The 22721-nt window shown below is 32.1% G+C and overlaps 3 protein-coding genes and 1 long non-coding RNA gene across 6 annotated transcripts in view; 1 reads left to right on the forward strand and 3 right to left on the reverse strand.

Annotated features, from left to right (window-relative positions):
• Positions 1-4461, reverse strand: part of LOC126881213 (prestin-like) — a 308541-nt gene extending 304080 nt beyond the window's left edge. Inside the window, exon 1 of the mRNA XM_050645322.1 lies at positions 4318-4461. The gene's annotated coding sequence lies outside the window, so the exon portion shown is untranslated. The remainder of the gene's footprint in view (positions 1-4317) is intronic.
• A 397-nt stretch (positions 4462-4858) lies between these two features.
• Positions 4859-22721, forward strand: part of LOC126881221 (DNA primase large subunit-like) — a 45099-nt gene continuing 27236 nt past the window's right edge. For both annotated transcript variants that reach the window (XM_050645355.1, XM_050645356.1), the window contains exons 1-2: positions 4859-5227; positions 7121-7374. In XM_050645355.1, coding sequence (XP_050501312.1) covers positions 4938-5227; positions 7121-7374 — 544 coding nt within the window. In that variant the 5' untranslated portion in view covers positions 4859-4937. The remainder of the gene's footprint in view (positions 5228-7120; positions 7375-22721) is intronic.
• Positions 8498-14243, reverse strand: LOC126881225 (rhodanese domain-containing protein CG4456-like). 2 transcript variants are annotated; one of them, XM_050645368.1, is made up of 3 exons: positions 13909-14243; positions 9966-10128; positions 8498-8649 (listed from the first exon to the last, which is right to left on the reverse strand). In XM_050645368.1, exons 1-3 carry the CDS (start codon positions 14024-14026, stop codon positions 8598-8600), a joined length of 333 nt encoding a protein of 110 aa, XP_050501325.1. In that variant the 5' UTR covers positions 14027-14243; the 3' UTR covers positions 8498-8597. The 2 variants fall into 2 exon arrangements, with proteins under 2 accessions (XP_050501325.1, XP_050501324.1); XM_050645367.1 differs by lacking the exon at positions 13909-14243 and adding an exon at positions 13498-13865 and having other exon boundaries at positions 8499-8649.
• Positions 17815-18139, reverse strand: LOC126881226 (uncharacterized). Its single transcript, XR_007696762.1, has 2 exons — positions 18026-18139; positions 17815-17949 (listed from the first exon to the last, which is right to left on the reverse strand). It is a non-coding gene; the product is annotated as an uncharacterized LOC126881226 (long non-coding RNA).

A 22721-nucleotide genomic window follows, 5' to 3' on the forward strand; every position in this document is an offset into this window, starting at 1 on the left:
TTTTGCTTAGAATTTTTTTTTGATAAAATACTTACTTTTTGAGTTATTTGTGAAAAATCGTCCAAAAACATGTTTTTTTTTTGTTAAAAATGAACATATTCATTCGCAAATAACTCGAAAAGTATTGACTTGGTGAAAAAACTCTAGAACAAAAGTTGCTTAGAATTAGTCATTTTATCCAATTCCGGACTTATTTTGAATGTATACTTTTTCACCCCCGAGAAGGGGGTATTCCCTCCATTTTTTAAAAATGGAGGGGATGTAGAATTGTAAACATTTTCTTATACAGGGTGTAACGAAAATACAGGTCATAAATTAAATCACATATTCTGAGACCAAAAATAGTTCGAATGAACCTAATTTACCTTAGTACAAATATGCACATAAAAAAAGTTACAGCCCTTTGAAGTTACAAAATGAAAATCGATTTTTTCGAATATATCGAGAACTATTAGAGATTTTTTATTGAAAATGGACCTGTGGCATTCTTATGGCAGGAACATCTTAAAAAAGAATTATAGTGAAATTTGTGCACCCCATAAAAATTTTATGGGGGTTATGTTCCCTTAAACCCCCCAAACTTTTGTGTACGTTCCAATTAAAGTATTATTGTGGTACCATTAGTTAAACTCAATATTTCTAAAACTTTTTGGCCTCTTAGTATTTTTTCGATAAGCCAGTTTTTATCGAGTTGCGGCTTCTTTTTTAATATGTTTACATAAAAATTTTATGGGGGTTTTGTTCCTTTAAACCCCCCAAATGTTTGTGTATGTTCCAATTAAACTTTTACTGAGGTACCATTAGTTAAACACAGTGTTTTTAAAACTTTTTTGCCTCTTTGTATTTTTTCGAGAAGGCACTTTTTATCGAGATATTACTTCTTTTTTAATATGGTTCAAAATATACCTAAAAATGTAAATCATAAATAAATTTTCATATTATTACCAAGTCTCCATAATCGTACTTAGCCATATAAAAATATGTGGTGGATTTGACAAATATTCAAAGTATCTCGATAAAAACTGGCTTTTCGAAAAAGTACTGAGAGGCAAAAAAGTTTTTAAAATAGTGTGTTTAACTAATGGTACTACAATAATAATTAAATTGGAACGTACACAAAAGTTTGGGGGGGTTTAAAGAAACAAAACCCCCATAAAATTTTTATGGGGTGTCCAAATTTCACTATAACTTTTTCTTAAGATACTACTACCATAAGAATGCCACATGTCTATTTTCAATAAAAGATCTCTAATAGTTTTCGTTATACTGGAAAAAAACGATTTTAATTTTGTAACTTCAAAGGGCTGTAACTTTTTTTATGTGCACATTTGTACTAAGGTAAGTTAGGTTCAATCGAACTATTTTTGGTCCCAGAATATGTCATTAAATTTATGACCTGTATTTTTGTTACACCCTGTATAATATGTACCTAATAGACTCAGATTGTCAGATTGTTCTTTGATCAGGCTATAATCGCTGGAAAACAAAAAGCAAAACGAATTTCAAAATTATTACTTTTAAAGTTATTAACGAAAAACCATTAGATTATAAACGTAAATAAATTAAACATTTTTTCAGTAAACATTTTGGGAGTGTGTATCATTGAAATTTACATTTTTTATTACATATCTTACAAATATAAGGCAAATGAAAAAATAAGCCTTATAGAGACCTAAAATATAATGATAACAACTGCATTTTTATAGATTACAAAAATCAACTTTTTAGTAAACAAATAGAATACCTAACTTGTAATATTATTTACGTCAAATAAATAGATTTATCTAATAATAACATCAATTTTACAAGTGAGCAATGTTTTGAAATATCCTGTTAGGTTAAGTAGAAATATGATAATGCCATATTATTTAAATACACTCGCGATCATAAAAAGCGGGTCACTCGATGAGTTATTCAAGTTAGATGTCTCCAATTTTCTAAACTTGTTGTCCGATTTGAGTGATTTTTTTAGTATGTTATATTTTTATTCTTTAGCAATATCGCTATAATAGTATTGTTGCTAGACCGGTAAATTGTCATTGTATACCGGGTGTAACAATCATACTGTGTTTATTCGTAAAAGTTCGGAACACCCTGTGGAATGTTTAAGCATAGATAAAATATTGAAACTAAAACTTAATTGTAGCCTTAGGCTCTCTTAACATTTTCTTTCTTGATTTATTTGTTTATGTTGGATAAAAAAAAAGTTAAGCACGTTAATAACTAGCCATGTTCTTCATCAATACAGGGTGTTTCTAAATAAGTGTGACAAACTTTAAGAAGTAATTCTGTATGAAAAAATAATGACAGTTTGCTTTATAAACATATGTCCGCAAATGTTTCGTTTCCGAGATACGGGATGTTGTAATTTTTCTTACAAACTGACAAACTTATTTATTGCTCTAAAACCAATAGAGATATGCAAATGAAATTTGGTAGATTTTAAGAGGCATTTATTGTGGATTTTTTGACATACAATTAATAATTCTATATTCACCATTGGCGTGCATACGGGTATAAACATTTTAGATACATCCCGTATGCACGCCAATGGTGAATATAAAATTCTTAATTGTATGTCAAAAAATGCGCCATAACTACCTCTTAACATCTACCAAATATCATTTGCATATCTCAACCGGTTTTAGAGCAATAAATAAATAGTCAGTTTGTAACAAAAAATTCAACATCCCGTATCTAGAAACCGAAGAATTTGCGGTCATACGTTTATAAAGCAAACAGTCATTATTTATTCATGCAGAATTGCACCTTAAAGTTTATCGCACTTAGTTAGAAACACCCTGTATTGATGAAGAACATGGTTAGTTGTTAAGGTGCCTAACTTTTTTATTATCCAAGATAAACAAATAAATCAAAAAAGAAAATGTTAAGAAAGCCTAAGGCTACATAATCGAGTTTAAATTTCAATATTTTATCTATGCTAAAACATTCCACGGGGTGTTTCGAACTTTGAGGAATAAACACAGTATGATTGTTACACCCGGTATACAATGACAGTTTACCTGTCTAGCAACAATATTATTATGGCGATATTGTTAAAGAATAAGGCTATAACATACTAAAAAAATTACTCAAATCGGACAACCGGTTTAGAAAATTCGAGACATCTAACTTGAATAATTCATCGAGTGACCCGCTTTTTATGATCGCAAGTGTACATATATAGGTATATAATATTATTTTTTATTTCATTTCAATTAGGGAAAAATATATTTTTCTATGGATGCTATACAATATGCAACTTCTCTCACTACTTACATACATTCAAAACGAACAATTTCTCACGCAGTGAGAAAAGTCGGCCATTGCAGTGAGAAATATTTTTCCTCACTGGTTCCCCTACGGTCTTCCATACTATGATCGCCTTTTCCATGGTAACATGCACAATACAAACACAATTAATGTTGTCAAATAAATGTGTTAAAGCAAAATTTACCAGGAATTACCTTTCAAAACTGTTCAAAAATAACTGTTTATTAGAATTTAAAAAAAATAAGGTATATACATTTTAAGAATATTAAATACCTACATGTATATGTATTTTATTTCAATTTATACATATAATATACCTAAAAGCACCTAAATTATTTAATTTTGAAGTTTGAACTCTTGACAAAACCGCATCCATAGAAAAAGTACAGTGTACAACACATGAGAAAATGACATATTTCTCCCTCGCTTGATTTGCTTCTGTGCTCGTGAGAAATATGTCTTTTTTCTCACTTGTTGTACAATATACTATTGTTGGTAGAGTTACAGTTTTTTACTTTTAGCAAAAAACAATAGCAAAAAGCATGTAGTTTTAAGTACATGTAGTTTGTAAGTAAGCTAAGTACAAGCATGAAGTTTTAGGGTTTTTATTAAGTAGCAATTTTATTAATGATCGTTAAGTAATAGACCTTTTATTTGGCTCTGGTATCAGGACTATATCAAACCTTCCAATAGCATCACTAAGTTATGCTGAAGATCCCTTATTATGCTGAAGGTTTGCCTGTACTACTGTTAATTGGGGTCATTGTAAAGCAATACTTTTGCCCATGTATCATACATCCACCATACCTGGGTATTGGGGACTGCGACAGTCCCAGAACAAATCAAAACCAAGGAAATGGGCAAATGTTTTGTTTAAATTTTTGTATTCTTAATTGTTAATTATTGTGACTGTTATTAGTTTATAAGTAATATACAGTATATTACGAAAACCTAATATTGCATATTATATAGTATGATTATTTTTGAGTTTATCATTTCTAAACAATAATATCATTTAATTTATAAACTATGTAGCTGACTTACCTTTAAATAAATGGGTAAGTGTAAACTAGAATTATATCACAGATGAGTGGCATGAATTAATAGCACATGTAAGATCACAGTTTTTGTTTATTTTTAAATAATTTTATTTTTATCATTTTTAAATGACAAAATTGACATTTTTCTATTTTTATGTTGCCGAAATGTCATTATCAGCTGATTCTAAACAAATTTGAAATATCAGTTATTTCCGAACATTCCCGAAACCACTGTGACGGAGGAGCTTAAAGTTTTGCAGGGTTTGAAAATAATGATGAATGAGGTGATGACGTATGTGTTAAGGGTAATCTCATTTTAAAATTACCTGAAATGATTACAGTACTGAAATTACAGTAAAAATTTTAAACATATATAGATTATTCCTTTCAAACGTATGAAATATATCCTAACTGGGAAATGTTTTCCAATATTAGTGGCTTATTGCACATTTTTCTAGTTTTTCTTAACCAATTCGACGTGTACTAAAAAGAAGATTGTAACCTATACGTTGATGGCGGGAAAAAGTAAATCAAACAAGGTAACGGTGGGGGTATGCTGTGAAGGTAACTTTCACAACAACGAATTTTCCCAACTAAAACCAATTTAAGTAGTTTTTTATTATAATGGATACATCAACGGGAAGAAGACGAGTAAATATCACCGTTGAAAACACTGAAAATTATATAGAATATTCCCATGACCTTAGCATGTATGATAAAGCTCCTGATAATATTATTTCTCTAAATGAATTTGAAGAATTAGCTTTAGAAAGATTACAGTTATTGAGAATAATAGAACAAGCATCTGCCAGAGGCCACAAGCAATTTTCGGAAGACTGGAAAAAGTATATTAAGGAAGAACTAGCTAAACTTGGATTAAAAAAATATTTAAGATTACTTCTTGGTTACAATGGGTGAGTACTTACTATCTTTCATATCTAGTGTCCTATCATGTTCCTTTCACTAGATATATGGTCACCACCAGCTGCTCGTAGAGAATTTACCATCACCGAGCTGAACCAAAAGGGTTTTTAGGTATATTGACTGTGACTAGAATACAATATCTCCTGGTTCTTGATGTCTTCTTTAAGTGTCATCTCCTTGATGGAGGTCGGCAATCATCATAGATATCTGGAGATGGCTCCACCGGCTACATCTGTACCATTCTCTCAGGTGGCACAACCACGTTATTCTGCGTCTCCCTATGCTTCTTTTTCCTTAAATCCTTCCCTGCATAATCAATTGGTGAAAGTTGTATCTCTCTCCACGTGTAATATGTCAAAAATATTCAAATTGTCTTGTTTTTATGGTATTTAAGATTTCCATTTCTTTATTCATCTTTCTCAGAACCTCTTTGTCCAACGATATTTTCAGAATTCTTCTGTAGTTTTTCCTGTACTAGTGTTCAATGTTCAATACCCTAGCAATCTCTTCCTTGATACTGACGATCGTCTTTGCCGAAAGTCATACTCTACCTAGGATAGGCAGTGCCAGATTAACCATTAGGCGGACTAGGTGCATGACCCATGCTCCTTGCAAATACATTAATTAACATTGAATTATTTAACCCATTCGCTGCCTATCGAAAAGCATGGAACTGGGCTAGGAGCCATTCTGTTGAACAGCACCTGACTGAATTTACCATATCACTCGCTGACACATAAACAGCACCTGAATGAAGTAACCATATCATGCACTGGTGCGTGAATTTTTAAGTCATCCCCTCAATTTCTTAATCAATTTTGCAAGCAAATCTTGCTTAGAAGGGGTTAATTGTTTTGGTATTGTTCAAGAAATATTCAGTTTTTTTTTTCAAGTTCTACCCACCGATAGTACTCAATGAAAAGTTGGTGCAAACTATCAGTTAAAGGACTTGTTAATACTAGATGATCGGCTAGATTTGATGCTGTAAAGCACTACAAATTAATTATAAATCTCTCATGTCATTATTACTGAATATTTCAAATGATAACCATGAAAAAGCAGGAACTCAAAGTGAAGCTTTATCTTTATATTATAGGAAAATAAGTAAGTATGAAATAGCTCTTTTAGCAATTACGTGGTCCAAAATTTTAGAATGTTATAATGCTGCTAGTAAAACATTAGAAGATCCAATTCTAAATTTATCAGATGCAGTTATTTTACTTAAATCTTTTAGTAAGTTGTATTAGTAATATTTGAAATAATTAGTTTGTATCCACAGAGAATGAAGCACGCAAACTAATAAATATTGCCAATGCAAATGAAATTGATAACAAAAGTGAAAGAAATAAAAAAAGAAAATTATGTTTTGACAAATCTTTATCCAATAAAATCATATTTAGCAGGAATGATAGGTTTGGAATTGAAACTTTTAATACTGTTTGTAGGTTTAAATACACCACCTAGAGACTTACTACTTTTTACATTGTGTTCAGGATGACGTCAGGAAAAAAGTCTACAATAGAAAATTTGGTGGAAATGCATAATTGCATTTTAAAGTGCATAAGATGCATCCAAAAGGGCCTAAACATATCAAAACCAGTATATTAAGAGCCAGATTTTGTTATTCAGCGGGTTTTTGGAGTCACTGAACATGAATTTCAGAACCGATCCCTGAAGCACTTAGTGCCCAGGGTTACTGCTAAGGCACATAAAAAAATGTAAAAATTGGTGGGGCATTTGTCTTTGGTACATTAATCTAAGCACTATAATAACTTCTTTTTTCCATTTTTGCCTTCATCTTTATCCATTAAAGATCTGACATCTTCAATACAAAAGAATAATTCATTTATTTATTTCAAATTTGTGATTTATTGTTTTTGCAGACAAAGTGAACAAGATATACAAGCAAGAAGAGCCGATCATTATTCACATTTTATCCTGAGGCTTGCATATTGCAGATCAGACGATTTAAGAAGATGGTTTTTAAGTAGGGAACTTGAGTGGTTTAAATTGAGGTTTATTGTTCAAAACCAACAGGGAATTATGAAATTTTTACAACTAAATAATCTTACCTATGATCCCATATCATCAGATATTAAAGAAAAACTAAAGCAAGAATTGTTGGCATCTACAGCAGGTAAGTGAAGTTTTTGTTGTTCTTTATCGACCAAAGCAATATTAAGTACTTGTACATGTTTCAATTTGCAATATTTATAAGTTTTGGGCCCACATTTAAAAAAACATTACCTCCCTCTTGAGACTTAGTTTATTCAGAAGTCTGTAACTTTTCTAATACAGAAAATTTTCAGAAGGGGGGCAGAGAGAAAATTCATAAAATCATTAACTTTGGAGCATCCAACAACTGGAGTACCCTTAAAAATTTGTCGAACAATATTACCAGTAAATTAATTGTAAGTATTTTTATCAAAGAATACTGCAAGAATCACCTGAGAGGATGTAAATGTGACTCTTTATGATCTGTGTGCCCTCCAAACACAGCAAAGTTATGGAGTCATAAAATGTATACACTCACAGCTGATTTTTGCAGGATTGTTTGATAAAAATACTTACAATTTAATCACTGGTCATATTGTCCCAACAAATTTTTAAGGAAACTTCAGTTATAGGATGCTCTAAAGTTGACAGTTTCATGAATTTTCTTTCTGCATCCCTTCCAAAAATTGTCTCGCCATGAATAACTGAATAAATGAAGTCTCTTGAAGGAGGCAATAATGTTTTTTTAAGTGTAGGTCCAAGATCTATTACTAATACACTTAAATTTCCTTTTGTGTTTGGAAAATTGGAAATGGCATTTTTAATCTTACATGTGCAATTTTATTTTGGATAGCTATGAGAATTTTACAGTTTTTGACTAATCACATTTTCTTGATATAAGAAATGTTCACAAATTTAATGTTATTAATTTATATTTTTAATTCATTGTTTTAAAGTTTTTGAAAATTCAGAAATCGTCGGCTTACTGCCAAAACCAACCAACTCCATTTTTAAAAGTTTTGAGAAATCTACCTTTTAAACTTTAATTTGAAATAAAAAATCGTCTGAATTTAAATAATGATTTAATAATTGAAAAATATGACAAAAACATTTTTCAGTTATTAAATAATTTTTTTAAATTCAGTCGATTTTCAATTTCAAATTAAAGTTTAAAAGATAGATTTCCCAAAACTTTTAAAATGGAGTTGGTTGGTTTTGGCAGTAAGCCGACGAAATATGTTACATCTTTAATAAGTATAAAATAAAACAGAAATAAAACAAACATTTTTTCTAAATTTTTATTTTTGCATTACACACTAATAAATAAAAGAATCACACTTAATTTCCTTTTTGTCTAATGTATACCTAAGAATGCTTAGATGACCATTCCGTCCAGCTACCTTGGTAATATTTGGCACTGAAAAAGTTTAAATTATGTTGAATTAAAATTTTGAAACATTAAATTGTGTAAGTAAACTGTGTAAGCATTTAAAATACTCCATATTTTTAAATTAATACAAGCTCAAAACAAGTCCAAATATGACTAACTGGAGAATAGTAAATTGTATAAGCATTAATTACATTTCGCTGTCCTGGAATAACATTGACGTAACTGCAAAAAGCAAAATTGTTCAAGGGAGCAAAAAACGATTTTTAAATATTTAGAGTAGTGAATAAAGAGCAATTGTCTCGGAGCATCGGTATTGTGTTTATCCTGACAATGCTGGCTTTTATTTTTATCCCTATCGGTTTGAATTTCATTATCTTATTTAATACTGTGTTTTCAACCCTATCAAAAGTTGCGTCATTGTTCATCTTAAAATTTTTCTTTACCTTAGAGTTTAGAGAAACCTAACAATAGTAAATTGAACTCGTAGGGCCGGTTGTTCGAACGCTAATCAAAAATGATCATTATCAAATATTTAATTACTGTCACAACTGTCAATGTCAACTTTGATTGGGTTGCTGAAAACATAATTATTGATTACAATTATGAAATTAGTTAATCAATTATGTTAATAATTGTTATGTTAATTGATTAACTAATCTCATAATTATAATCAATTATGTTTTCAGCAACCCAACCAAAGTTGACATTGACAGTTGTGACAGTAATTAAATATTTGATAGTGATCATTGTTGATTAGCGTTCGAACAACCGGCCCTTAATCTTTGGATCAGCAATACTGTTAAAAACATTCATCTGGATAAAGAACAAAAATTAATAGTACAACAACGTTGTAAACACTGTATACAAGACTGTATATACAGAATAGTTGAATAGTTGACAATACAGAAAATTAGTTGAACAATGACATAAAATCCACGTACCCCATTGTTGCACAAAGATTCCAGTCCAAGGTGATCTCACTAAACATAACACAACCAACGCTTGTGTCATTGTTCTTCTAAAACAAGGTTTAAAAGGGTGCATATTTCAATAATGACACAATTACTCTCTTGTGGCTCACTACATAGTTACAGTGGTATCGTTGATGTATTATCAGCCTACAGTATTTTAGTCGTTATTGACGCAATAAACAGGAATTGAAAAAATTTGCAGTTATGTCATTGTTCTTCCGGGATAGTGATTTGTTTTTTTTAATATTCTTGTTTGTAAGTTGCCACAAGAAATTTTTTTTTAAATAACTTCTGGATAATCGTAAGTAATCTTAATTAAAGGCATATTTTTTTCTGTAATAATGTTACCAAAAATAGTATTGTAAAACATACTTTTTAAATCCAACAGATTCTGCCATTTCTGCTGCTTTTGCAGCACGTCCTCCTTTCATACAATAAAATATTAAAGGAGAATTTGCCTCTGGTTTTGGACGTCCATAGTTATTTTGGAAAGCTTCATTAGAAGAATCCTTTAAAACATCTTTGACAGTTCCCACTGAAAATCAAATAATCAGTAGCCAATTTCAACTCAAAATGTTTATGATTTTTATTTTTGTATTTATTGTGGTAGGGGAGCAAAGTATGCTAAATGTGCAGTCACTCGAGCGCTTTGGGGACCTACTGGGTTGTGAAGAGTAGGTCCTAAAACCAAAAAAAAGTTAAGCAAGTTTTCCATTTTAGTGGGCGCTTGCCATTTTTTAATTTAATTTTCCATTTCCAACAATCGTTTTTTCCGATTATAACGCCATCTATCCATAATTCGAAAAAAGGTTTCGAATATAAGTTGCTTATTTTTACGTAAGGAATCCAAATCTACAATAAAAAATGAGGGCTCCTATTTAAGATTTTAAAGTAACCCCCCACCCCACATCCATGAGGGGTCGTGTTTGGTGCCATTCGATAGATTTTTCAAAAATATTGAATAAGTGTATTTTACAGTTTTTCGATCTGATGTTCATTTCGCGAAATATCGCGGGATTCGTATTTAAAATATTAAATTTACCCCCCACCTCTCTCCGTGGGAAGTCGTGTTTGGTATCATTCGATAGATTTTTAAAAAATATTGGGCACATATTTTTTAGTTTTTCGATCTGTCATTTATTTCGCGAAATATTCGCTTTTTTCTTGTGAAATTTTGGGACTCAACCATTTCTTTACGCCCGGCTCAAATCGTCAGATTTTTGAAATATACACTCTTTTGCATGTACTTAACTTACCTTATCTTAATCTGACATTTTCGAGTTTATTTAAGGATAGATTTTTTTTTTCGGGCCCCCCTCAACGAACTCCCCTGTGTTAAGAGCCAATATATGGTAGAGGTACATCTGCAGGGTACCAGGTTTCTCCCCATATGCTAATCTGACGCGCTCGAGTAACTGCAAAAATCCCCGCTTGGGCTCCCCTACCATTGTGTCATATTATGGATATTTCTTTGATATTAGTTTTTTTGTAATGGAACATTGTGTTATGTCAGTAAAGTTAGCATATCCATTTTATAAGGCCAAATACATATGAAGACTAATAATTATTCATTGCAAAAGGAAAAAAATAATTGCTGTCACTATTTCCGGGAAACAGTGATTATGCCAACTTTACGGTAAAGCTAGTATAGCCATAGCTATATATCTACAAGGACGATGATTATTGATAATTAATTGCAACCTCTTCATCCCCTAGCACAAAACTCACCCTCGGAAAATCAAGATATTAGCCAAAACCAATAAAACTAGAAAACTCAACTACAAGGAATTGATTGCCAACTTATTGTTGAAATTTTATGCCAAGAAACAATTTATTGCTGAAAACGTTTTCGAGAAACAATAGTTATGCTAACTGTATGGTAAAGCTTGAACAGCTACAGCAATAATTTTTTTCTTTCTGTAATAAATTAGCAATAAAAAATTATAGTCTTGGTCTAAATGCGGAATGATAAAATGGATATGCTACTTATATTGTATAAATTGTATTCAGGGTTTTTAGTGGTCCAGAATTGTTTGTTTCTAGCAAGATAGTACATTATACCATAAAAACAAGACCATTATTATGTAATAATTAAAATGTGGTTTCATATTCATTTATACCATAATGGCCGGTTTCACCAACTACAAATAGTAGTTTATTCTATGAATAAAGTTATTCGACCAATAAACTGACATTTCTCCATTTTACTAACGTCAAATAAGAATTATTTTGCTTCTTTATCAAATAAATACTTACTCTTCGAGTAAACTGGGAAGCTAATCTCACTGTAAATATTTATTGAAACTCTCCATATTTTATTAGATGTTAAGTTTATATTTTGTTTCAATATAATTCTGATAATTTAAAGTTAACCTGGCGATTTTACTTTCTTCTAAATATTTACAGCCAAACTTGCCAATTTACTCGAAGAGTAAGTATTTTTTTATAAATAAATAAAATAAGTCTTATTTGATGTGAGTAAAATAAAAACAGTTTATTGGTCGAATAACTTTAAGCATAGAATAAACTACTATTTGTCGTTGACAAAATCTGTTTGATTATAATCAAATTAATTGTTGATAACTTTTACATTAAAACATAATTTAGAAATATACAAAAGATTAAAAATAAGAAAATCAAAAATAAGGCTAAAAATGCTCATAAATTATGAAATATGATAAGTATCTGGAAAGCACTGAAGATGCATTTTGGGAAATATAAATGCAATGTCCTCTGACAAAAAATAAGGGCAAAGCTCACAAAGTTGGGATTGAATGAGAATGGAAAACAACAAAGACAGGAGATAAAGACTAGAACACAACATCCAATCCAATTTATCTGGAGTCTGAAAAACCAAGAAAAAATCATCTGATCAAGAAAATAACTTTTAATAAGTTATTTGTAATTTTTTCCTGAAGTATCTCTTCTTCTTATGGTACCCTGCACCTATAGTACGTTCATGAATCATTTTAAGGTCATATGTCTGTCCTTTACAACACACAAAAGTTCACCAGTGTTATTTACACCTGTCCTGGACCTTGATTTTTGACCCTTCGGTTCGTTATCGATCATTCGTTATCTGTGCACTAAACAGATACGAAGCGATTACGTTAGATAACGAAGCGAAGGGTCAAAAATCGAGGTCCAGTTCTTTATAATTTGTAGCCATGACAATTGTTTGTAACCTACTCCTCTATTGTCCTCCATCTTTAATTCGATGATTAGTTGAGGGATTGCGTATTTTTCCCCTTTCAGGATATGGCCTAGGTATCCAATCATTTTTAGTAACTTGATCAAGTTGAGCAATTCTCTCTCAGTATTTGATCTTCTTAAGGCGTCCTTGTTTCTCACCCTATCTGTCCATGGTATGCAGAACATTCTTTGCAAGGTCCACATTTCGAAGATTTCCAACTTATTAATGGAAGATATTTTCAACGTCCATGTCTCCATGTCGTATAACAATATGGACCATACATAAGTAGCAGTTTAAATTTAATAAAAGCTTGTCGTGCTTGTTTGGTACACTATTTTATTTCTTGTTGAGGATCCCATTGAGTATTCATCAATAATTGAATATATCTCTACATTCAATTATTTAAACAGATTAATAATTATAGTGCAAAGTGTGTAGGCTTTTTTGGCCAGTGTGTACACGAGTATATAAAGCATGAGTGGTGAGTGAGAGAGTATAAGTAGTACAGCAGATCCAGAACAATAACCAAAGAGCCACAGAAGCATCTACTGCTCATTGCATTTGAGAATTTCCACTGCAGTGACAGACGAAATATCAAGAACAAATAATTCTAGGCCATGGACTTTAAATACCAAAAACAATGTACTGTATGAGGATCATCTACAAAGTCAAAATGTCATGACATAACTAACATTTATTTGCACTACTTACAGGGTATATTAATACTCTTTCCAATCAAACCTGATGATTTTACTTCATCTGGTTCTCTAACATCCACAATCCACACATTGTTATCATTTGCAACCTTTTCTACTTCATCAATATTAACAATTTTATCTGCCATTGTTGTAACCAAATTTCGAACTGTTCTGATGTTTAATCGTTTGTTGACTAAATTAAGTAACATTGACGTGGTCTTGTGGTCTAACTGTATATTATAAAAGTCGATAATTATATTGATTAATTTATTAATGGGTAATGGGTTGCCGGCGGCGATAAATCTTGAGAAGAGGTTATGGTTATGTCTCTTATGTGTCTGTCGTTATGTTTGAATTTTGAAGTTGAAGTTTGATAATGATCATAGAAAAAAGTGTTGTGTGATTTGGTAGAATGCGATATTACCCTTCAAAAAATATGTCATGTATTTCAGCACCTGAAGGATCTTAGACAAGGAAAGAGAGAGGACGAGTAATCCTATGACCAAAAGTGAAGCCAAACCGACACCAGAGATTTTGATCATCGACGTATCTTTGGGGTATTGTTATGCATTGAGTATTTAAAATAAAAACATGAAATGTATTTAAAATGAAGAATTTGTGTACGGTAAATGTTTTATTAAGTTGCTCATATTACGTACATATGTTTCAATACATACATATGTTTTTATTACGAATTTTAGATGATGATTTACTTTATTTTTTATGAAATTTTAACCTTCAACGAACACCCACCACTGGCAACCCATTGTTATTTTTGACGTGACCGCCATGTTTCTGGTGACAAACAAACCAAAATCTGGCCCCTGATTCTAATTCATTTCGACAGTCGCAATTTCATTTCGACACCGCCATGACAGCCGGAGAGTATAGCGATTCTTGGGGATATTAACCTTATTATGTTGAGACTGCTCAGAATTTGGGTTGGCTCTTCGGTTTCTTGGATTTTGTTGATAGTCTGGGAAAATTATCGAAAAAATACCATTTTTGGGAAAAATTATTTACCAGCTATTTTATTGCTAAAATCGAATCTTAAGATTGCATATATTAGTAATATGGGGTATGACAAGTCCGCAGAAAGTGTGTTATTTTATTTATAAACAAATTAGCACTCCTAAATCTTCTTTTTTTTTTCAATTAGTGGTCTGTAACTCCTATAATTTTTCCTTTGAGCCAAAAACACTCAAATAAAAATTCACCGTAATTTAGTTCTGCACAAAGTTATTTTTTTTCCGATTTCCTTCAACAAAAATTTTACTCAGAAAATCCGAGTTTTCCCAAAAAATCTGCCATTTTCAATTAAAATTTTAGGGAAGTACCTAATTATTTATCAATAATTAAATAATTGAAGACATGAAAGATTTATTATAGTAGATTATACAGAGGGGCTAAATTATGGAATAAATTCATTTCTTTAAAACGGACGATTTTGGAGCAAAATCCCGAAAGAGGTCGATTTTTATTTTTAAATTACAATTTTTTGGCATATATTTCATACTAGTGACGTCATCCATCTGAGCGTGATGACGTAATCGATAATTTTGTTAATGGGAATAGGGGTCGTGTGGTAGGTCATTTGAAAGGGCGTTTAATTCTCTATTCAGTAATATAAACATTAATATCATTAGGTATTTATACAGGGTTGCCAAAAAAAATTTTGAATTAAATTAATTGGCGCAAAAAGAAGAATGTATGTAATTTATTTAACTCAAAATACATTGTACTGCTGTCAGAAAATAGAAAAAAAGGTTTATTTCACAAATAAACATTTCTTTTCGCTTAAATTAAATCACAAACAGCCTCCCTTCTACCTATTGGCAGTTTGAACTTTTAATTTAAGCTAAAAGCAATGTTTATTTGCAAAATAAACATTTTTTTCTATTTTCTGACAGCAATAGAATGTATTTTGAGTTAAATAAATTACATGCATTCTTCTTCTTGCGTCAATTAATTTAATTCAAAATTTTTTTGGCCTCCCTGCATAAATAATGATATTAATGTTTATAATACTGAATAGAGCATTGAACGCCTTTGTAAATGAGCTACAACACGAACCCATATTCCTATTTAAAAAAATAATTACGTCATCACGCTCGGATGGATGACGTCACTAGTTTGAAATATATGCCAAGAAATTTAATTTAAAAATAAAAATCGACCTGTTTCGGGATTTTTCTCTAAAATCGTCCATTTTAGAGAAAATGAATTTATTCCATAATTTAGCCCCTCTCTGTATATCAGGAGACCGGCGACAATCTAACCAATAGTTTAGCAATAATTAAAATGTTAATTAAAAAATTTCGGTCGAAATAATAACCAGAAAGATTATGATACACCAGAATAACTATGATTTTCATATAAAAAAGCACTATACCTATTCAACGTACCTTACAGGATTGAAATTGGACCATTTGAGCGGTCTCAGGAATGTTATAAAGAAACAATTTTTTGGCTTATAAACAAATAGAACCCCTCAGAAAATATTAGATTAAATTAAATTAAGTTAACGCTGTTGAAAAGAGCACGGCTTCTGTGTCCTTTTCGAAGAAAAACAAATTGAATTGCGAGGAGTGATTCCAGGTATAACCGGTCAAATTTGACCGGCATTTGCGACAGAGTTATAAACAACAGGATTTTAATCTTTGAACCATTAGATACCTTTTAATTCCGGTCCTCTTTGTACATACAAATTTTCATATCTTCAAGACACTCATAACAAAAAAGATTTATGTCACTGTCACCAAATTATTTAATTATTGGTAAATAATTACTTCCCTCAAATTTTAGTTGAAAATTAAAGATTTTGTTTGGAAAACCCAAATTTTCCGAAGAAAATTTCCGTCGAAGGAAATTGGAATAAATTATCAATGTGCAGAATTAAATTACTGTCAATTTTTATGTGAGTGTTTTGGTTTAAAGTTAAAATTTTCGGAGTTATAGAGCAATAATAAAAAAAAAGATTTCGGAGTGCTAATTTGTTTATAAACAAAATAGCACACTTTCTGTGGACTTTGCACAGCTATATTACTAATATAGGAAATCTTAAGATTTGATTTCAGCATGTCCAGCAATAAAATAGCTGGTAATTAATTTTCCTTGTTTTTTACTAATTTTCCCAGATTATTACCTCACATCTTTCATTGAGTTGATGATTCATGTTGTGGACATTCTCAATTATTATATTTCTAATTTAATACTATTCTATCTAATTCCTCAAAACAAGCAAATTTCAATTAAACCCAGCTATATTATAATACCTTTTGATTTAGTTTTCCTTGCAAGAAATAAACAAAACACATCTAAACTAAACCTAACCTCGCTTTTGGCCATTCATTCATCTCCGTGTCAAATAATTTCGACAGTCGCCATATTGAAAGCGACTTGTTTTTGGTCGAAATTTGATTTAGAATCAGGGTCCAGGACCCTGATTCTAAATCAAATTTCGAACGTGTGGCTTCACTTTTGGAACGTGTGTTTTAAATGAGTGTTACCCGTCCTCTCTTTTTTCCTTGTCTAAGTGAAGGATACTACAAATGTGGCCTCCACACAGTGTTCTCAGACCTCCTGAAATTTCAGGAGACCTACTGATGGCGACCCTCGCCTACTGATCTACTGATGGCGTCCTTAAACCTCCTGATGAAGTGATGAAATTCTGAAAATCATCTGGTTTTGTTCCAACTCGATACAAAACCGTTCTTGAATGATTACGAGGATGCGCAGTAACGAAAAATGTGTTACTGCGCAGCATTACTCGTCATTGCGCATGCGCGTAACGATTCAAGAACGGTTTTGTATGGAGTTTTAATTTTTCAGAATTTTATCCTATTTTATTTTTTTTATTTTTATGCTTTAGCCGCCATATAGCGTTGCCACAGCCGTCCCTTACAGATTTTATAGAGTTGCATGCCTACCTATAAACGTAAAAATACTCCACCAACTGATTCTACTGATTTTTCGTGGCGACATCTAGTTGCCAATCTATAAACGTAAAGACTGAAACTACAGAATTCTACCAATTTTTGAGGCGAGCGAGTCTCCTGAAATCTCCTGATCGTTCGTGGCGACACCTCCTGATCCTCAAAAAAGTCATCTGGGAACACTGCCTCCACATAACTGGTCTGTAGCTTCTACATGATAGGTGTGAAATTTTAAACATTCTTGCTGTTAATTGGATAGGAAGAGTGGCATAATCTAGCCTCCATGCTAGGCTAGGTTAGGTACATCCGTACATCATAGCCTCCATCCATAGGGTACTTCCAATATTTAATATTTTATTTATTCAAGTGGACAATAAAGGTAAAACACAAACAACTTTTGTTTCTTACTTATTTATTTAAACAATAATGTGACATTTTACATAGAAATATGAGTAATTTGGATTAAATAAATGTTTACTTGTCGAATTTTTCCACCGTCTGCACACAACAGCTGAACGGAGCCATTAGACCTAACAACAAAACGTGAAATAAAATGTGTATTTTAAAACTGTTGGATAAACAGTACCTACAATCAGAAAAACTTACCTTTAAAAAGGTACTCGATTATGAAATAACAAAAATATCAAAAAACACGACTGAATATCAGCTTTTTATGGTGACACAAACACATCACATAACCGACACATTGATGACCATATAAAATAAATGAACGACAACGAACGAAGTAACACTATTCTGTCTAAATCCCGAGCCGAGGATTAGCGGCGTGTAATTTGGGTTGCCTATATAAACTTGAATCAACGAAATGGGCCTTGAGTGTTATTTAAAACGCTGAAAAGACCCTTTAGTGATAATAAAAAGGGTGGGTTGTGATTGCGCGCAGCGGTCAAATACCTCCTGCCCTGCGGTTCTCTCACTCTAATACCCGTAAGTTAGGTTTGGACCGAAGGGTTAGGTCTTCCTCCTTTCAGGCAAAAACCGATATTTACTGCGGTTGCATGATATTTAATATTAAAATAGTATTGGATGTGGTAGAATGTAGACTCTTTGTATAATTATCAATTGAACAGTGAAGCTGTTAGATCAATTTTCCGATTCAATCATTTCTACTGTTCACAGTTCTGTGTTTGTGTTTGCTTTTGAGTAGGTATTTCATTTTCTTGACAACGAAAATGTTCGGTGTGGAAATAATTAATAAGTGCGCTGAAACGTGTATAAACGTAAACATGATTTAAAAAGACATGTAAAAAGTTCGCATCCCGACAAATTGGATGCAATTGCCCCTTTAAAAGTGCTTAAAGGCAACGTCTATAAATTTAGACATAAGCCAAGTTTAAACTTTCATGCCAAAAAAATGCACACAAATGTCATTGATTTGTACAGTTGTAATTTTTTGAATAATAAACATTCGCGATTCAAGTTTATATAGGCAACACAAATTACACGCCGCTAATCCTCGGCTCGGGATCTAGACTCGAGTAACGAACACAGATTACAGATTCACAGATAGCGCAGGATTTGTCAAAAGTCATGTTCCACCAATCACAAGGCCGACATCAGCGCCTCTGACTAAATGGAAGGAAAATAAATACGATTACATGTTTTTTATTAGAATGAGCCGGGCATGATAATGATAAAGGTCATAAACCCATGAATATTTGAATACGGCCCATGCGCAATGATGCACACTGTTATAACAGAGTTGGACTTGAAAATAAATTTAAAACAAATATTCTCTTAACAAAAATACGAAATTACTGAAGTGAATACTTCCAAACTTCTTATCGCTCAGTTATACTCAGATATTATTGTATCGCTAGTAGAACGGTAGAACTTACAATAGGTTCGTAGTAAACAGTGATGAGCGCACTAATAACCGACAAAATAACGCGAAAGATGGAAAACAATGTATTGTTAGGTAAAAAGAAATGAAACTAGTAGAGTTGGTAAATTTAGCGATAAAAACCTATAAATTTACATTATATTTATTGTTTCCCACCTTTAGACGTATCGGATGAGTCTGGCAACTGCCACTGTGACAGTGACAATTTTAGTTGACATACTCCTCATACATCTAAAGGTGGGAAACAATAAATAAAATGTAAATTTGTAGGTTTTTATATAAATTTCCCACCTTTACTAGTTTCATTTCGTTTTATCTCACAACTTAATTTGTTTTCCGTCTTTTGCGTTATTTTGCCGGTTATTAGCTCGCTCATCACGGTATATAAGTAAATAGTCCAAGAGCTGAGAGCGGATTTTGCTCGTGAAGTAATATTGACAAACTATAGGGGGATATGTTGAATTAGTTGTGTAGGGACTAACCTACATGGCTTCCCCTACGGGCGGAAACCAGAGTGGGGGACGAGGGTAGTTATAAGGGGTCAAAGTCGCGGTTTTATTATTTTTTTTTTGTAACGCACATGATCGAGACCAAAATTTGTGAATAAGTAGGTCATAACGTAACTAATCAAAATTTCCAGGGGCGGAGAGCTCCGTGGGGGACAAAGTGGTGGCGAGCATGGGTAAATATAAAAATTATAAAGGGTTTTTTGTGACATTCTTGATGTAGATAGTGCACCAAAATTTGGGGTAAGTAGATCATGACGTAGCTAAGCAAAATCTTCAGGGGCAGAACGCTGCGTGGGGGACAAAACGGTGAAGGGCAGGGGTGAATATAAAAATTATAAGGGGTTTTTGTGACGCTCATGATCGAGATGTAGTCACGTGCACAACTGATTCAACATATCCCCATATAGTTTGTCCATATTACTTATCACGAGCATAATCCGCTCACAGCTCTTGGGACTATTTACTTATATACAGTGATGAGCGTGCTAATAACCGGAAAAATAACGCAAAAGACGAAAAACATATTAAGTTGTGAGATAAAACGAAATGAAACTATTAAAGGTGGGAAATTTATATAAAAACCTATAAATTTACATTATATTTATTGTTTCCCACCTTTAGATGTATCAGAGGAGTATGTCAACTAAAATTGTCACTGTCACAGTGGCAGTTGCCAAACTCATCCGATACGTCTAAAGGTGGGAAACAGTAAATAGAATGTAAATTTATAGGTTTTTATCACTAAATTCTACTAGTTTCATTTCTTTTTACTTCACAATGCATGTTATGTTTTCCATCTTTCGCGTTATTCACTGTATATAAGTAAATAGTCCAAGAGCTGGGAGCTGATTTTGCTCGTGATAAGTAATATGGACAAACTGTATGGGGACATGTTGAATCAGTTGTGCACGTGACTACATCTCGATCATGGGCGTCCGTCACAAAAAAATCCCTTATAATTTCTATATTCACCCCTGCCCCCACCCCTTTGTCGGCCTCGCATCGTTCGGCCCCAGGAGATTTTACTTAGTTACGTCATGACCTACTTATTCCCAAATTTTGATGCACCATCTCGATCATTAGCGTCACAAAAAAAAAAACAATAAAAACCGCGACTTTGACCCCTTATATCTACCCTCGTCCCCCACTCTGGTTTCCGCTCACATGGGAAAGTCATGTACACAACTAATTCAACATATCCCCGTATCTTCTTTTGCCCTTTAGTTCGTCCAATTTTAAACATATGCTTCCCCCAGTTTCCTCCATTCGCTTCTGTTTAGTGCTTTCTGCTTCCAGTGCGTGCGTATAGTTTGTATAGTTTGTCCATATTACTTATTACGAGCCAAATCCGCTTCTATCTCTCCGATTAAAATTGAATTGTTTGGGCTTTAAGCTCGGTCGTGATTTATATTTCGTGTATGTATTAAACACGTCAAAAATAAATTGTACAAATTAGATACAAATAAAAGGCATGTTTTTAGTATGTTTTAGTGTATGTTATAAATTATTGTAAATAATAAATAGAATAATGAATACATGTGTGTAAATACGTTCAGAAAAAGATAATAAATTAAGTCTAACAATAAAACACTGAAAACGTTTGTTTTCTATACTTCTACAAAATTTATTACAACTTTGTGACTACAGCTGTTTCGGCAGAGTGACTAAAGCTGTTTCGGCAGAGTGCCTTTCTCAAGTTACTCAAGTACTTGAGAAAGGCACTCTGCCGAAACAGCTGTAGTCACATAGTTGCAATAAATTTTGTGGAAGTACAGAAAACAAACGTTTTCAGTGTTTTATGGTTAGATAAAATGAACTTCAATCAAGTAACGGTCGAATCCATCAATAAAAAAAGAATGTGTGTGTACTTTGTACGCACGTAAGAAGTTATACTTCTACTACATATTATGTGATTTTTAAGACAATACCAAAAATTAAAAAAAAAAATAAAAGAATAAAACGCACACAAACACAAAGAAAAAATTATTTCTGAACGATAATAATTGTTGGCAAAAATTTTAAATACGCATTTTCTAAAAAAAATTATATAACAAATATACTTACAATCATAAAATGCATAAAAAAATAAAAACTTGCATCGGGAATCGAACCCGTGAATTTCGGGACGCTTTGATTCGTAATCGAAGCCTAGACTCACTCGTCCAATTCCACATTATTTGTCATGTGGAAAAATAGGGTAACTGAACGTTTTACTGTTTGACAGTAAAAAGGCAGTATACCTATTAACTAACTTTGTTTCTTTTCCCACAAATTTCAAAACGCAACAACCATAAATAATCAAACTACGTACAGCTGTGCCACAGCCGCCATATTGAATAATTTTTGACATGTCATTTGAACATCCAATCAGAACAAAGTTATAATGCGCATGCGCCGGGATCATAGGTTTTAACATATAAAAATTCACCCTCATATCGCCGGTAAAAAAGTATAACTTCAATAAATTAAGTGTTTTCTTTTAGAATAAAGTGTTAAAAATATAATAAAGCCTAGACATATGTACTTTATAGTTCTCCCAGTTGATTATGTCCCCCTCTTATAAATTGATAGAATAAGATAATTTTTCCAATTTTTGGGTAGTTTATTTTGGTTCAATGCTTCATTGCATATCTAAAACCAGCCTGTGGTTGTATTTCAGTCTATGGCCCATCACTTTTGAATTCATTTTGTTTCTTCAATGACTTCTTTTTTCTTTACTCTCCATGTCATGTTATTTTCTTTCCTTGATCTTGATGTGTCATTTGAGTTTAGTTTTGTCTTCTAATTTAAAGGGTACTCCCTGTTAAGGTAGGTAAAATGCTCTATTCCCAGAATTCAATTTTTTTTTATTTTTTACATCTATGGCTCAGCGGCATTTTTCAAGAAAAATAAAATTAAAACGCATTTTGAAGTTTGTACACTCAGCCTA

Source organism: Diabrotica virgifera, chromosome 3, assembly GCF_917563875.1.
Source record: "Diabrotica virgifera virgifera chromosome 3, PGI_DIABVI_V3a".
NCBI classification, from domain to species: domain Eukaryota; kingdom Metazoa; phylum Arthropoda; class Insecta; order Coleoptera; family Chrysomelidae; genus Diabrotica; species Diabrotica virgifera.